Source organism: Haemaphysalis longicornis, unplaced genomic scaffold (assembly GCF_048455015.1).
Source record: "Haemaphysalis longicornis isolate Haplotype H1 unplaced genomic scaffold, Haemaphysalis longicornis Haplotype H1 scaffold_10, whole genome shotgun sequence".
NCBI classification, from domain to species: Eukaryota; Metazoa; Arthropoda; class Arachnida; order Ixodida; family Ixodidae; genus Haemaphysalis; species Haemaphysalis longicornis.
Window position 1 is genome coordinate 76,084,585 of NW_027526204.1, and position 18,255 is coordinate 76,102,839.

Here is an 18,255-nt window from a genome sequence, read left to right on the forward strand (position 1 = left end):
GGTCTTATGAAGACGAGATGGTCGTGATATCCTTAAAAACTCCCTTGTCGCTCTAAGCTCGCATCGGTAAAGTTTACATCGAGGGTGCCACGTCTACGATTTTATTGCTAAGGCGCGACTCTTGCATAAGCGCCAGCCGCCCTATTTTTAAACGGGTCTCTAGAACCTCGCGCATAGCTCCACGTTGGAACAAAACTTCAAATGTCAACAAAGCACTTTTTTTAAACGTTTTCCAAACAATTTTTCCAAGCACTTTTTTCTCAAACGTCAGCCAAACACTTTTTTTAAGGAAGACCCGCACAAAGCCAGTGAATTGTGTAGCGTAAAGGAGAGAAAAAAGCTTGAAAGACACCGTTACTCGAAACAAAAAAAAATGCGCCTCACGTCAGAACAGCCGCGAAAAATGCCAGGATTAGTATCGATGACGCATATACCTTTCCCAAAAAGTCAGACAGCAAGCACGTCAAACACTGCAAGAAATGAGGCCTACTGATTTTGCTGCGAAGGAAAAGTAATGGCCAATGACGTTTCCCGACTTTTTCCCTCTGAAGGAACGCTTCCGACGGAAAAAGGCGGGAAAATGTGTGCGCAAAAAAACGAGCATGAAAATATAGAAGTCAACCCTGCAACAATTTTAAGCGTGAAATATTTTTCACCCACGACATTCCCGTGGAGCCGCTGGTTTTCCCTTGAGCGAAAACGCGCCAATTCAAAAAACGCCTTTTTGGCGAATCATCGGGACCGAAAAAATCCGCTCCGTTTCTTACGTCGAAAACGTGAATACAACAGCACTCAGACAATACAGGAATTGAAAAAGTGCGCTTATTGGACGAATTTCTATGCAGAAATTGATCTTTCACCCCGCAATCATATTAGGAGCCTCTAAGTTGGTCGAAAATCTGTTTCGCCCCATGCATCTGCCACATCGGCGTTTTAAAGATATTTTGGGCTACTTTCTTCGAACAATTTGTCGAAGCTTCCACTCTGTCGCGCAATGCTTGAACAATAGCGAAGCTGGGGGATTTCTTTCTATGTTAGAAACGAAAGACACACCACCACGCATTGCATTATGTTTGAAATTTACATATTTCGTCATCGCCTTTCACTACATGTGGAAGTAGTATTCATCGCTATATCCAGCTACATCGTCGTCTTCCTCATGCATGACTGTCGGAACAGGATCGTTTTGTCCGCTAGCTTTCACATTTCTCCCAATATGAAACGCGTCAGCAAGCACTAGAACAGGTGGCAACGGGCTTCGCGAACTGGGCATCTGTAGCGCAAGCTGTCATGTGCTCCACCCTTGACGCGCGAACGCACGTGAACTCTTTTCTTGGTATTTTGGTGAGTGCCACGCACAAGCCTGCTGCTCCCAGAAATACCTTAATAGCCTTACAATAGGTCCAGCAACAACAGGTACCAGCGAAGACACCTCGGCCTCGCCGGGGCATGTTGTGCGACCTCGAACCGACTGCCCGCACCTAGCGTTCGCACTTCGCAAAAAATCTTCTCGCCAACGACCCCACTGTCCGCCATTCCGGGGCCACGTTGGCCCTATTTTCCCGTGTTTTCCCTGCCTGGCTGACGTAGCCTTGGCGAAATAAATCTACCTTCGCGCGTTGGAATTCCTCGTCTCCACCACAATACCCCCTTTAGAGCCCCGAAGCACGCAAGAATGAGGCCCTTAAAAAAACGTGATGACTAATATTGGGGAGTTAAGGAAGGAGCGACCAAAAGTGGCGGTCTTTTGCGAATAAGCAACGATTTCGTCCCTCCAAACAAAGTGAGTGCCGCTCCAGTGTTTGTGACACTCTTCCCCCTTAAGGAATATTATACCATTAAACTCTAAACAAAACAAACGACAGGCCGCCACACAAACGAAACGCTCTGAACAGACTACTTTCCAGACAAACATCACGAAAAAAATCTGTGAGGAGAATTAATGTGTCTTTCACCGCAACGTCTGGCCGAATTGTTGAAACGCATGGTCTTACTAGCACCCTTTCCATCAGCTGTACTGCACAGGCTCACGCGCCATCACACTGCACACGCCATTGCGCGAGATTTTGGCTCGCCGTTAGTGCTTGCCAGTGACGCACACTAGATTTGCTGACATAAAAGCAACGCCAATCGAGAAACAAAACAACAGACTTCGTTCTCAAGGAAAACAAGAGAACAACGCGTCATACTCCAAATCCCGTTTTATGTTTTTAAAGGATAGACGCATCATTACACGCCCACAGACAGGACTCATCCTACACTAAATCTTTATTCGGGTACCTAAAGGATGCCCGCAGCATTACTCCCACAAGGAAAAGACCGTATAACCAATAATCCGGAGCCCTCCACTACGGCGCGCCTCATCGCCTGCGTTGCGTCGGCGCGTTAAACACTACAATCAATCAACCGTATAACCAATTATGCAAAATGTTTCCGACCATGAGAAACACTCTAGCCACGACCACCTGTCCCTACATGCTCACGCAAATTCTAGGCAAGCAGTTTGGTGACCAGTCCCTGGAGGGGCAAAAAGCGATAATCGCGTGGACGTTTCCCGAAGCTCATGTGTGGCGGCGTGGCAAGCACCAAAGGTCTACATAGCCGCTTTTCCCTTCCTCGCCCGGGGGAGTCTCAGCTACGAAAGCGCTGGCGTCGACGTACCTCGTGTGTAGCGAACATCGCTCTCTCACCGTCTCTAGCAACTGATCGTGCGAACCTTCGGTTGGCTGAATACCGCTGAAAACAATCACCTCGCCACTACGAGGAATGCTTAGGATCACAGCCCACTGCACTCGACGACCACCGAAAGCGAACTCAAAGTTCCGCGGACACGATTCCACGTCGTAGCGTTGCCGTGAAAACGCGGCATGAGCTAGAGTGGGCTCTTATCGCTCGTACCCACAGCTGAACACACCTCAGTTACTAGGCCTGAGTAATGAATCTCACGTGTGCGACGCTTCCACAATCATTATCTGTTTTCGAACTTCTTATCTGCGCGGCACGCCCTTTGCTCAGGAGCTTTGGCTGAAACACTTTCCAAATTTTCTGGGCCTCACGCGCGCTTCGTTCGTGCTTCGGCTCAAACTCTCTTTGACTTATCTTCTTTTCTCGGTCTCTTCCCTCGATCTGCCACTAAAAATCTCCTTGGCTGCTTATCTGTGCCTGCTGTTGTAAGTAGTTCTCTTCCTTTGGCTCTCTAGTTCTATCTCTGCCTTCTCCCTTTGTTTTTTTACTTTGATCTCTTCGGAAAGTTTTCGCAACTTATCTTCATATTCTCCTCTGTATATCTGCCTTTTCCATTTCCAGCACATGTATGTCACCCCTGACATCTCGCCCGAGCTCCTCTCCCCATTCTTCATATCTACTACCTTATTTTTGTCGCTGGCCTGTTGCCCCGCTTCCTCAAATTCATCATCCCTCCCCTGGCGACACCAACCACTTCGCTATCCTATCATAAGAGCAAGTGCGATCTCTTCAAGTCAAACGATCGTCCCACGGCGAGCAATCTGTCCACCTTCGCGTGTGCCATTCGGTCAAAACAAGCACGCGAATCGGTGGCTGCTCTCAGGCCCCTGCAACCCCAATAAATGGCCGACCAGTCCTGTCGTAGACGCCACTTATTGTCACAGTCCCTTGCTCGCTCTCGCGAAACAAAAGGTGTGACAGTAGTGATTTATGGTTTTATCAGGGTTGTCGTCCCTAGCACATGCTCGTATGCCGAAGTCGCTGGAGGTGGAGAGGCCCACACGTACCTCAAGTTCGGTTAAACAGGAGCACGTTTATATGAATACATAGGACCACACTACACGAGGGCCGGGCAGAATTATAGACCAAAAATGCACGCACACAAGCATTCGTGCGCGCAGGCAATAAAGCTGGGACACGATACAACTGGCGGACTTGCGCGGTGCGCAGCTCCCGCGGTGCGCACCTAACGCACGGCGTTAAATACAGTTACAACAGAAATACAACAAATACGGGAAGGGGGTACAATGAAAAAAAAAGTGCTCTATGAGGAAATCCACATGCTAAGCGTATCCGTGGCTAGCCTTAACCGCAAATCTAACAACAGGCCCCAGCGAAGAACGTCGGCCTTTCAGGGGCACATACCACGATCTGCAAACGACTGCCCAGAGCTACTTCTCGCGCTTCCTTAAAAGAGTACTGGCCGTAAATTTCTCGATTTAGCTTTTGATGCTGTAAGGAATGCCTATTGGCCCAGTAATTAGGCAAATCGAACCAGAAGAAGTCAGCCGACAGCATATATAAAATTATAATGCATTTATTCCAATCAGTTTCAAGCCCGGTCGCCGCACGCAAAATGGCCGTTCACAAGGAGGCCGAACGGCGTTACGTTACGGTGTTGTCGCCGCAAAAACTACTGTTGCGAATGGAAATTAAAAACCCGTGACTTCAGGCACGTTTGCCGCATCGTCTGTTAAGATTGCGCATGTTCCGCACTCGGCCGTCAGTCGATATGTCGTCGGAACCCTCAGACGCGGGTAAGTCACTGCCACTCGAGTTTTGTATTATAGCTTCGGCTCTAAATGGGGCAGACCACGGCCGCGACAGCTTGTCCCCGCTATTCCCAATCAATGTGATCGCAAAAAAGAAGTTCCACATGCGAGATAGTAGATGTTAGTGTGGCAAAAGATTGTGTTAGGTATTGTTAACAGCGCTGATTTTCAAAGCGGCGATCAGATATGCCGCAGTGGTAAGCCTACGCTCACCGGCGCGGAGATTCGACGGCGGCGTTGGACGGTCAGACCGGGCCTTGCGCCGAATGGTGTGGCGAGCGGCAGATGAATTCCGCTACCTGCGGGGAAAAACAAAATCTGGCCACGGCTGGTGTTTTGGTCACCAAATGCTCACATCCGAGATGGGCACAATAGTGTGGGGAAAAGTTGTGTTAGGAGTTGTCATTCCCAGTTGCACCCATAGCGGCAGTCACATATCTGCGCGATGCTAAGCCTACAGTTACCATCACCCGAGCCTACCCGAACAATACAAGATGGTTGCGGGCTGTTGGGGGACGCCCCTGTCCTAAAACTGGGAACACTTTGCGTTTGAGTTTTCCTAACTTTGGGAGGCCCCCAACGCCGGGCTTCCCTATTCTAAAACTGCCGAATCGTTTCCACTCCGCTTGTAGTGCAGCTCCTCCGTCAACTTCGGGCGCTGGAGGCCGCAGTCGTCAGAGTTGTGCAGCGAGCACATCTCTGATGACTGCATGAACTGCTCGCCGACTTCGGCGACCAGTTCATGCAGCCGCGGCCGCGCACGAACTCAGACCACGTTTTGCGCTGCACGTCGCCACGTGGAAAATATAGCATCTTGGCGCCGTCTGTTCATTTGCTCAGACAGGTTTCCACTGAGCAGTACTTCGCATTCCATGAGCTCGCCGCAGCAGAACCTTAGCGAGCACGGCGACGCGAACAGGCCGCTCAGCCAAGACAACACACAGTTTTTGGCATCAGTGCAGGGGAACACGATGCACCGGCCACAAACTGAAGAGCAAAGACGTAGAACACTCAAAGTGGGCGAAGTTTACAAGCTTTGCTCACAGACGCATCACGGTTATCCCACGCACGCCTCGTGCAGAAACTAGACCACCGACAACAGCAGCGCTGGCTATCATTTCAGGTTCCGAAAACAACTATATGACGTCACCCTTTACCGGCTAGAAAATGCGGAAGACATTTCGTCACACCGATAGCGATTTCCCTAGTGCTGCGAATTGGTGGTCGGGATAATGAACGTGACTTTTCCATGTGATTTCTGCCTCTATCTGCTGCAAAAAGTTGTGTGAAGCGTCTTTACAAATTAGTGAAGCCAATTATATCGTGTTTCGGCATATAATTTTGATGTGAGTATTCATTTGAAAAACCTCGCCCCGACGAGCGGCTGCGTGGACCCCAGTGGCGTGTTTTTCCTTGCCTTGCTGACGTCGCCTTCCCGAAACCAAGCTGTTTGTTTCGGGAAGGCGACTTGAAAGCGATGACAAAGAAAAAAAAAGAGACTCTGAAAAAGGCTGGATGTCTAATGTGTCGGAGGAGAGGAAGGAGTGGCCAAAAGTGGCCGTCTCCGCCTTGGAAGCCACGACAGCACCCAAGCAAAAAAAATAAACTAATGGACTGGCCAGTCTTTTGTGGTTATATTTGTGCTGTAACTTTCAAGTGACTTAAGAAATATTACGGCTTTTTGAGCGCTCGTTACCTCAATATTTCAATTCATGTGTAACGTTATTAGCCGCCTAACTTGGTGATGACTTTGTAGTGCCACTTATCGCAGATTCAGTTGTCTTGTTTTACATTGTCTATTTAAGGTGATCTGCGAACTAAATTTATGATGACTTCCCTCTTCCTTTCACCACAGATTCTGACGAGGACGACTGACCGAAAGGTGTTGCAAGAAGTTGGGTTCTCGAGGTCACGGCTCAATCAGCCGCAATAAAATTATATTTACTTGACTGGAGCACGGCAGATGACTGGAGCTTGCACTGGTTGCTGTAATGTCTGCGGTTCATAAAGGCGACTGATAATTATGAAGTGTGTTTTCGTGCTCTCAGTTTTTTTCAATACTGGGCATTGCTTTACTCTTCTCGCCGAATTCGTTGGAGTATCGTGAGAATTCTTTGACGTAGTGTTAACGGCTCATTTGTACAAATGCTGAACACTCGATATTTCGAATTGCAAGTAAAAGATTGTTAGAGTTCTTCCAGAATATTACCTTGCGGCGTTAAAACGATGCACGCACAGGCGTTCAAAACCTGAGCGCGTGTACTACGTCTTTCAGAAATCGTGGAATGGCAGTGCTACAGTGGCTAGAAGGGGAGGTATCGGCATCGGCTCGGTCGAGCCGTGTTCGGCGGCGCGTTGGTATTTCATGCCGTCGCGCATCGGTGATCTCTAGCCGCACCGAATATCGTAAAGCGAGAGATTTAAAATACTTTTATTTCCCGAATGTTTATGTATACAAACGGACCTCTGATTCACAGAGCTGGAAAGCAAGGGTTTTTTTTCAAAAATGTCATAACTCTCACTCTAATAAATTCTCTTAAAATCAAACTACATCACATTATAGTTGCAATATGCCACGAAAGCACGAAAGCATGAAAGCACGGAGGAACGAAAGCACGAAAGCACGAAACAACTTTACACACTGTTTTTGACATGAGGCAGGCCCAGCCCTGACCAAGCTTAATCGAGCGCTATTATTTAAAGACATTTTGCGGCAAGCAAGACTAGCAAACTGACATGCGGACTAGCGTATAAAAAACTCAGGATATTTTTAACATTAGCACGCTTTATGAACAAGCTTCCTGAGTCATGACATGAATCCTACAAATGAATATGCGAGGCTGGATGTACCCAGTCCATCTCTGTGTCCTTGCCCTCTTCGAATACTCCGAGGGGCGAGCTTCAACAAAAAACACTAGGTGAAGTTCTCGACTACATGTATTTTCTAGGGATCTTGTGTTTCCCATGCCAGTGGGTGGGTATCGTCAGGGTAGTGGTTTCTTTGTTAGTGGTGACATTAAACCGGTTTTTAAACACGGTTCGTGGAAGAAAAACCATAACACTTAATCCGCACTTCTCACAGTGTAGTCTATAGTAACTTGAAAATGTTACCTCAAGTGGAACAGTTGTTGCGTGTAGAATAAAATAACAGGGAAAATATTTCGACTAATACTGTCCTGAAAAAATAAGGCAGAGGTACCATTGCGGGCTATACCAAATTGCGTGCGGATGGCGATCAGTTGCAAGCTACAATGCATGCAGCGGTGGTTTGTCTTTGTGCCTTTTTCCGTTTGACGTACCTGTTTGTCCGCCAACTAGCGAGCCCTGGATACAGATTTCTTATATTTCCAGAACTGAGACCTAGTTAGCATGCTTACTGTGTTACAACTGCCTGGAAAAGTTTATTAAAAATTTTGCGTATGCGTATAGTGTTTTTGGCGTTCGTCACGCTGTCAACACAAATACCCAGTTTTAGTGGCTTTTGTGTCTAGCATAATTATGGAGGACGTACACACTCCACGAAAACGTTGTACCGTCATATGCGTATATATACATGTTCGAGAATTAGAACATGGGGCTGTAGTGTTCAGCTACAGGGTCCACACACAGCGAACGCCATACCCTCTGTCCTTAATTACTGGCTGGTGTAGAGAACCTCGGAAAAGGGTGTAATCAGGTAAGGACTATAGCAGAGGATGCAGGTAGTTTATGGTTCGTGAGAGACCACCCGTAAAACTTTAAGCTGTGAACGCCTAACATTCATTTTGAATACGAGTATGAACACACCCCGGATAACAGGAAAAGAGAGCTTCTAACTACATTTTCTGTGTATGTCTCTGGATGTTTCGGGTATTTTAGCACTTGTGTTCAAAATATAATCATAGCAACTAGCCGAACAGGGTTATTATGGCAACGGTTATTACTACATCTCTGCAAATTAAGAGCAGCTTGTGCGTGCGTTAGGTAAACTCTAGTGCATTCTACAGGATCGAGCATAGGAGTCCGTGAGGTTTGAAGCTGAAGGTTTCACGGGGTTTGATAGCAGGAATATTCTGTGGTCTTGGGTGCATCCAGAAAAAAAGTAGCCTGATTCAGTTTTCATATTTTGCCAAAAATGCCAAAGAACGAGGCAAAGAATTTGGCAGGATTGTTGACACGGCCGCGGCAATAGTGATCAAGATCATTTAGACGCGAAAGCTAAAGGTAGCGTAGTGTCACCAGATAAGATAAAGACTACCGTCACTGAAGCACGCCAGTGAGCAACGGTGGCCATTTTGGTGTTTAGTAGTGCTGCCATATTGCCGCGTGGCGGACTCACTGATAACTTTAACGAGGTCATTTGTAAACAACACTGCCGAAGACGCAGCAACACCGCATATTGAGACCCATACCTACAGCTGAAATCCTGCGAAGCGCGTTTTTTTAATCGCGTTCGGAATGATGCAAGTCGCGAAGAGCCGCACAGCTGGGAGGACAAGCTGAGCCAACCATGGTGGATCGACATCAAACGCAGAAACAAAATGGCGGTGCCCATTAACGGTCGCTGCATAAACAAACGTGAAATGAAGCGAACTGACCAATTATCCCCGCAGTTGAACGGGACAATAGGGGAAAAGAGTGGCGATACTATGTAACCCTGTCTAGTGAAACTGAGGTAAACCAAGCGTATGTACCAACTGGGGGCTGTCGACAACTTTTACGGGGGATGCCCTTTCTGAGATGTGTAAGGAAAGTACACAGTTTGCGGCCATGTTTGGAGAATTTAGCGGAACAGTGTGAGAGATGAAGTTCAATAAAAGTACAGTTGGAATCTTGGGAATATATTTTGGGATTTACCGAAGCGATTTACTAGTTGGATTTCCGGAAAACACAGGACTCCGTGAATGAATACGCTCTTCCGTAGAACACAAATACGAAATGATCATGGAAAAAGCCCAAAGGTGCAACAAATATAAACCACAATTATTAAGAATGCCCACCGAGGTGTTGTGCAAGATGTGTATGTGCTAACGCTGGTCAAAGCCCGCAATCACATCATGGCAACGTATCGACGAAGGCGTGATATGAAATTGAAAGAACGAAATTAGCTTAAAGACGACCAAATTATCGCCAGTTAGGAAAAGTGGCCGGAGCTTGACATAACGCTTCAGTTAAACCTTGTTGCATTCAGCGTAGAATATGAAGGTGTTGTTGTGACATTTACCTAGAGTATAAATATAATACCAGAGTCAGGTGCCGCCAGAGGAGGTCGAAAATAAAGAAACGAAGCTTGAAAGGTACCTGAAAGAACAAAAATTTGCGTAAAACCCGCAAATCTCAAGATCGGAAGGGTTAATCGACTTCGCAGAGTAGATGAAGTTGATTTTAAAAAGCCGGGTGGTGATATTGATGTTTAAATTGAGGCAAATACCCAGGAATCTTTAAAAATGAGAATAATTTGCAACAAAAAGACTCCAACTGGTAGACACTGTATTCGGAAGTGACAACGGGTTTAAATACAGCGATAGATACATTCAAAATTCGAAAAGGCACTAAGTTACACTGTAAGCTAGCAAGAGTAGGCGAAGTGCGGCTACACAAAATACTAGCTGATTTTTTATTTTTAACAATAACTATACAAGAGCTGGAAGTGATGCCTAATAGTATGAAGAGAGAGAGAGACTGCAGTAAGTGATAGAATAACCATTGGCCGTGAAAGGTGGAGATGTCGTTGCCCTATCAAAAATGGCACAATTATTCTTATGATACCCCCAACCAGATCTCGCTTGTCTCTCTTTACAAGTTTTAAAGGACGTTCTCCGTGATGGCATTGTCGATACCTGATACTTCTAACAACCGAGGGAACCGGCGGGTCTTGTGAAAGGCTACTGAACAATCCCTGAATGAAAGATATGTGCCCCTGTTACATTTATAATGAAGAACTACCAGGTGCAAAAAATAAATAAGTGATGCGTGCACTGCCGCTAACGTGACGTGAGGAGAGCGCGGAGACTACCATGGCTGCAAACAAGGGCTGCATTGGCTAAAGGAAACATGTAAAGGTAAGAAGCGATTACGTCAGCTCGTTTGTACAATTGCATGCCATGACTCACGCAAGAGACACACAGAAGTCGCCTTGGGTAGGCTGCGGATAGGGCACACCCATGCAACGCACTCGTATCTGCTAACGGGATCTTCTAGACCCTAGTGCAGCAGGTGCGGAGAGGCCCTATCCGTAGTGCACATACTAATCACATGCAAGGCACTTCACACAACACCACACAAACACTTCAGAGAACTCTACAGACAACATATTCCCCTACATCCATCGTTTTTTCTAGGTGACGAAGCCATTGTTTCCGTGAAACGTGTGTTTGAGTATTTGTCAGAAGTCAAGTTTTTAAACCTCATTTCTTATCGCGCATCATGAAATCTGGCCCTATACACCAGCCATGCTCATTGTCGTTTTGTGATTTTACATTTGTTTTTGCTGATTTTACTTAGTGTTTAAGGTATCACCTCTCATATACGACTATTGCTTTGGCGCTCTTTACCCCAGTTGGCCTTGCGCCATAACCATCAAACCATCATCATCATCATGAACGACTCCTCTTGCCTTGTTGACGTTTGCGAAAGGATAGGCTAGCGGGCACTGAGAAGTTGAGCATCTTGTGAAGAGAACGAAAAGATGATGATTTCAGGGTTTAACGCGCCGACGCAACGCAGGCGATGAGGCGCGCCGTAGTGGACGGCGACGGATTAATTTTGACCACCAGGGGATCTTTAACGTGCGCCGAAATTTCGCACACACGGGCGTTTTTGCTTTTCGCCTCCATCAGAAAAGCGGCCGCCGCGGCCAAGAGTCGAACTCGCGACCTGGTGCTCAGCAGCGAAGCGTCTTAGCCACTGAGCCACCACGGCGGGTTAGACGACGAAAGTCCTGGAACAGAAATCTCGACATTTCTTTTGCAGCATCTTCCAGGGTAATGCAGCAACCGAACAGCGATTTAGCTGTATGTGCAATGGAGTTTTAAAACACATCTCGATGTTTTCATTTTTCCTTGCTTTTGGTGAATCGCATGTGGTGCAATTGTGATAGCTAAAATAACAAAATTTTCAACTGAGTCTTGGTATGTAGACTAACTGTATAATCTCAACGGGAGCCTTTCCTCCACAATAAGCCTGATTGCTTTGCCGTCACCCATGTATAATAAATTAATTACAGCAGGTTTGAGACTTCGAACGGCTACAAAACAATACAACATTCTGCGTTTCTGGTTCTGACGAAGTTTGAGGGACAAATTATGAACGAATACATATACGGAATAAGAAAGCCTAGGCATCTGGAATTGGGGCTTACTGATTCGCATAGCAATAGCGTTGGAATACTTGTGAGACTGAACTTGGGAGCGATAATGCCCCTTCTGACTGCTTGTTATTCTTTGCGTGCAACAGCCAGCGGCGAAACGCCGAGTTTACGGGTACAGTCGGCTAAATGAAGTTCCGGCTATCTGGTGCCGTGGGAGAAAATTGCACGATAATTTGAACAGCTTTTTCCGAACCGCCAGAACCACCTTTGCAAAGTTCCTCAAATCGTTCGTAGCTGTTCACTCCTCCGTGTGGGTACCCTCAAATTATAATGGAGGTTAAACTTAACACAGCAATGGCAGCTTAAAACATTCATTTGCGAACAGATCGTCCTTTTCCGTCAAAGGAAACATGGAACGGTTTTTATTAGTGTTATCCCTCAGTTAAAGCGAGATATCAAGTAAACCTTCAGTGTCGTTGTCAAAATGTCTTGGTAGCTAATAATATTCTACAGTCTCCCGCTATGGCGCGCAACATTTAGCAGTTGTAGCTTGAGAGCACAAAGCTGAAGAATCTCGAAATTATTTGTTTTTTAGAAAACTATTACTGGCATTTTTACCCTATTATAAACAAACGTCCCGTTCGTGCACCAATATTCCTATGAGCTAGCAGAAGTGGCGCGGTTCATGCATGCCCACATCGTTTGTGCAGAAGAAACTTTGGGCCCAACTGAGGCAAAAATGAAAGGGAAGCATTGCTGCTCCAGTGAAAAGTGTTCATGAGCTTGCTCTTACATCCTGCAAGTTTAAAACGGCCGCATTCCGATTGAAAAAAGCAAAAGAGTGGCTGTCCGTACGAAAGTTTCTCGGTAAACCTCGTCTTGTTTAATTGGAAAAAAGAAGGGAAAAGTTGCTGCCACACCAAGAATTCCGTAGCCAGTCTTCTGGCCCCTTTTGCACGCACGGAATAAATTTTGATGCATGAGCCTTAACCTTTGCAGACGCAAAACTGTTGCCGTGTCAAAAAATAAATTGTACCAATAACACAAATTTTTTTCACCGCATCATTTCACTAGGCACCTAAATATACTAACCTTCCTTCTACTGTAGGAGGACGCGAATTAAACTAGGTACAAAAAAAACTGCCTCTCACTGCATGTCGCTTTTCACTTTAAAACGCGAACCTCGGCCAGAAACCACTAGCTTATTTGCAGTTAAACTCAAGTCCAAGAATGCATTCATGAACAGTGGGTTAAATGAGTGCCACCACGCGTGGAAGCTCTATTTGTATTTTCTGTACTCAAAGGCCGCCCTCACCATACGCAAGAACACCGGAGGTGCTTCAAATGCCTTCGCATACGAACTTCGTGACACACGCATACGACGAGGGGCCTTGGCATATGTCCAGTGATCGTATGCCCACGATTCGCGGTGGATTATTTCTTTCTTAGGTTTCCAACATAGTGCTACTCTTATCGCTGCAGCTAAATGAACAGTAACAAGTTGAGCTAGGGCGTAACTGTCCTTGAATGCAACAAATACAGCCATATTTTTTACGCTGGAAGTAAACCAAGATGCATGGAGATATCAGTTCTAAGAAGGGAGGAAAACCAAGTTAAGGCCTAAACTGATGCTTGGCTGGACACAACGCCGATGCAGTATAATAGAGATATGTGTACTCGAACTGCTCGCATTGATTTGTTGTCTACATGAACGTAACGATTTCAGTGAGCATCAAAAAGGCCCCAACACGTTGAAGGACAACACGGTAAAACCTGCCATTGTGTGGCCGAGAGTTGAAACCGACGTTAGAGAAAATATAAAAATTGGGTCTATAGTATTGAAAGTCAGCGTGGACGCTCGTAAAGACTAAAATATCTACACGGAGTTACCAACAATAAGAATCGCAGTGGTTAGGTCAATGTCTTGTGTCAAGAGGAGTTAAAATAAACTTTTATTTTGGGTAAATGGAATTTGTTGCAGTCGTTTACACACACGAGGCGTTAATTTTCCAGGATGTCCTGGATCCATGCAACCGGGCTCGTCCTGGAGATCAGCTGAACTAGATTTTCCGGCAGCAGCCGTAATGCTGGCCCTCCACTGCACTTGGCCGATAAGGAACGGTCCGATCCGGTCAGCTAGACAATGAACGTATTGTACGTCGGGTTGAAGATGAGTCGTAAAAATGGCGATGGCTGGCATTCTCAGAGGCGGTTGCAGGAGGTGTCAGGATATGAGCAGTAGGCACCTAATAATTTGTGCAGAATAGGGTATATTTGTAAAGGCTATTGTTGGCGGCTTTGTTGAAGTGATGGCTTCGTGCAGAGTGACACGAGACGTAAGCCGAGAGTATTTGCGGCGGCTGGAGGCTGGGCGTGAGCCTATAGTTAGGGGGCGAGAGGGTACTCTTACTAATAGGTTGCAGATCGCTGAATGCCTGGCATGTTTGTTTTGTTGCGTTAGCCTAGGAGTGCCCGAGGAAACAAGACGACACCACCGGCAGCGAAGCCGAAGACGCGCCGCATCCGCGCAGCGGCGTCGGGAGAGTGAAAGCTAACTTTGAGCGGCACAAGCGGGCCTCGCGCAACCATTCTTCGCCCTCTAGGCGAACACTCGCTGTACCCCGCTCGGAGTGGCAGCAATAAACCCATGTTTCTTCACATCTGGTGACTCAGAAAATGAACTTATCGCGCCGCAGTGGTCGATCACGAAGCCACCGCTCTTGGCCAGCAAGTTGAACAACTCTAACAGCAACTCCAAGGCCAGCAAGAACTGATCCGAACCCAAGAACACCAACATCAGAAACAACAGCAGTGCATCCAAAACAAGCTGCACTCGCCCGATGATTCTGCACGGCCCCGCTCTGTTCTCCAAACCTCGCTCCAGTGGCCGCTGTCAGCGCCTGTACCGCTACTCCTGCGGCTGGCGCTAATAAGGGCGTGTGTCGTGTCACCGTCAAACTTCCACCTTTTTGGCCAGACACAACTGAAGTTTGGTTCACACAAGTCGAGGCTCAGTTTTCCCCGATGCATAACACAGGACCGGAAGCGCTGCAATTATATCGTCGCCCACTTCGACCCACGCTACGCGACTGAGCTCCGTGACATAGTCGCTATTCTTCCGGCCGACAACAGTTACCTGCGTTTGGAGGCGGATCTTATTCGATGGCTTTCCCTTTCGGAAGACGAGAAATTGCGTCAACTCTTTGAGCACGAAGAGCTCGGTGAACGCAAGCCATCACAGTTTCTGCTCAATATGCACACTCTTGCGTAACAATGCGGGTCGATGACTCCATCCTCCGAAACCTGTGGATTTAGCGCCTACCATCGCACGCACAAGCCACCCTCCAGGTTCAGCCGACTCTACCGCTGGACCAACTCGCAGAGATCGCAGACCGGGTCGCCGAATTAAGTCTGCACATTCGCTGCAACTCTCCGTCCATACCGTCGACGCCCCACATCCCAGCCCCGAGCTCGTGCGTCGTATCGAAGACATCACCCGTCAGCTAAACTCTATTCAAAACACCTGGATCAACGGCCACAGTCGCACCCCCGCAGCCATTCATAAAGCCCTAAACGCAACGCCGACTCATCGCGGCCCATTGACAACGGCCGCTGGTACTACCATTGTTGCTTCGGCGATAGGGCCCGGAAATGTGAACTACCATGTTCAGAAAAACGGCACGAAAACAGCAACGGCAGCCAGTAGAGACTGCCACAAGCTGCCAAGACGGAGGCCGTCGCATTTTTGTCAACGACCAAGTGACGAAGCGGCGGTTCCTAATCGACTGCGGTTACGACATCTGCTGCTAACCGCCAGCCTTTCTTCGTGTCAAACGCCTGTTCACGTCCTTCGATCTTAGTGTCGTAAATAGTCGAGCATTAGGACCTGCGGCTCGCTCCGCTTAGCATCAAGCCTAAAAACCTACCGCACGAATTTCCTTGGAATTTCCTCATCGCCAACGTACCAGAGCCAATTCATGGATCGAACTTTCGGCGTACTACAATCCCCTACCGGGCTGTGTACACGACCGACTTATCGACGGCACAACAGGCCTCTCTTGACTAGGTTACCGTACGATCACAAAAACCTAGCATCAATGTGCTGGCCGTTAAAAAACAATCGCTGTACCACGACCTTCTCGCAGAATTTCCAAACCTGACACACTTCAGCGGACGTCCTGGAGAGGTACGCCACAGAACCGTAAACTACATTTGTACCATGGCCGGCCCTCCTGTTTCCTGCCGCACACGTCGCCTAGCTCCAGACCGCCTGCGAACTTCCCAGGAGGAGTTTGAAGCCATGCTCCGCGAAGGCACCGCCCGCCGGTCGTAGCGACCATACGCCTCACCGTATCATCTCGTACTCAAAAAAAGAACGACTGGCGCCCTTGTGGAGATTATCGCACCCTGAACGACCGTAGTATGCCTGACAGGTGCCCTGTTCGTCACATACAGGACTTTGCTCACCGCTTACACGCCAGTACCGTTTTCTCTGTCATTGACCTCGTAAAGGCTTACACGCAAATTTCTGGAAACCGGGATGACGTCCCGAATACCGCCATGATCACCCCCTTCGGATTGCTCGAGTTCTCTTTCATGTGTTTTGGCCTCCGGAACGCGGGACAAACCTTCCAACGCTTTATCGAGGAGGTTGCCCCTGGCCTATACTTCTGCTTCTTCTATCTAGACGAAATTCTCGTCTTCTTTCACAACGAAGAGGACCACTGCCAGCACCTCCGCCAATTTTTCCACCGCCAGGACGACCACGGCTTGCTCATCAACCTCCAGAAGAGCACTCTTGGCGCCCACGTCGTCACCGTACTCGGCCATCAAATCTCTTCGAATGGGAAAAGACCCCTCCCTGACCGTATCCTGGCCGTAAAAAACTACCCGCTGCTTAACATCGCAAAAGATTTCGGCATTTTTTTGGCATTCTCAACTTCTGCAGGCGTTTCGTGCCTAAAGCGGCAATATATCAGGCCCTCCTTCCCGACGCGTTGGCCGGCCTACGAGGACGTCAGTCTGTCACTTGGACCCCCACTTAAACAGTCTTTCGAATACTGCAAAGCTGCCATCTGTAACCTCAATTTGCTGTCTCATTCAAAGCCATATGCTCTCTTGCGACTGTTGCCTGACGCTTCTAGTACCGCGGTTGGTGCCTCCCTCAGGCACAGCTTGGACAACAACTGGTGCCCGCTGGCGTTATTTTCCAAGAAATTCTCCAGCCCAAAGACACCCTCGTCTTCTGGCAGCTCCGCCGATACTACTTCGGCCCCTGCGGGGACGAACACTGGGTGTGCAAAAAAAAGAAAAAGCAAACTTCCTGGTAGTGCATCCTTTGTGCATGCTTACAGAATATTTTCAATTTGTACACTAATAACTGTTTTTTTCCCATTGTACTCTAAAATTACATTTTTTTCAAGAACAAAACAGGGCAGCAGTGGCTACACCAAAACATGGGAGGCGAATGCGAAAACTGCAAACTGCCATGTAGACATGGTAAAGGCGCACTAGACGGGGACACAAAAAAAGGCAGTGACACGGGACAAGCGCTAATTTAACGCTCGGCCCGTGTCACTGTCTTTTCTTGTGTCCTCGTCTAGTGCGCCTTTTACCATGTCGAAGTCGTATCACCAACTAGCCCAAAATTCTCCGTTGAATAGTCTTCTTTCTAGTACAATGGGCCCTCTTCTTCCAAACTATATGTGTCACAACCCATCAGTAACGTCAGCGTCTTTGGTCAACCTGGTTGCCATGACTGCGTGTCGTGCTCATGCGGTAACCTTCTGCATCAAAAATTAAAAAAAAATAGCGCTCCTCCCGTGTCACTGTCTTTTCTTGTGTCCCCGTCTAGTGCGCATTTTACCATGTCGAAGTCGTATCACCAACTAGCCCAAATGTCTGCGTTGCAATCCAGAGTTGCCGTGTAGATCGGCGGAACGCCTTCCAGTACGAAGGGCATGTGAACTGGCAAAGGTCATTTGACCAAAAAGTCCTTTCATGCGGTCGTGTAGCACAAGTATAGCACCTGAATTTACTTTACACCAGATTTATGTAAACCTGATTATCTTGCGCGTGATTCGGGCATATCTTCACAAACTCACTCATGAGTGCACTCATACGGCTGCGCTCACCACTCACGAGGGAGAAGTGAGTGAGCCTCACCATCGCTTCGGCCCGGTGGGTGTGAGCGCCCCTCGCGACGGGCCCCGCTCGCCATTCTTGAGTGCGAGTTCCACTCCAGGCGAGCCTCGCTCAGCACTCGCGAGTGAGAGCGCCACTCGCGGTGAGCCCCGCTCAGCACTCGCGAGTGAGAGCGCCACTCGCGGTGAGCCCCGCTCAGCACTCGCGAGTGCAGGCGCCACTCGCGGAAAGCCCCACTAACCTCTCGAAAGTGCAAGTTCCACTAGTGGCGAGCTCCGCTCACCACTCATGAGTGGCGACTTCCAC

At 47.9% G+C, this 18,255-nt stretch overlaps 1 protein-coding gene across 1 annotated transcript in view; it reads left to right on the forward strand.

The window, feature by feature from the left end:
* LOC144157811 (uncharacterized) overlaps positions 1–6,526 on the forward strand; it is a 32,294-nt gene extending 25,768 nt beyond the window's left edge. The window contains exon 13 of the mRNA XM_077688556.1: positions 6,373–6,526. Coding sequence (XP_077544682.1) covers positions 6,373–6,392 — 20 coding nt within the window. The 3' untranslated portion in view covers positions 6,393–6,526. The remainder of the gene's footprint in view (positions 1–6,372) is intronic.
* Positions 6,527–18,255: the final 11,729 nt, after the last annotated feature.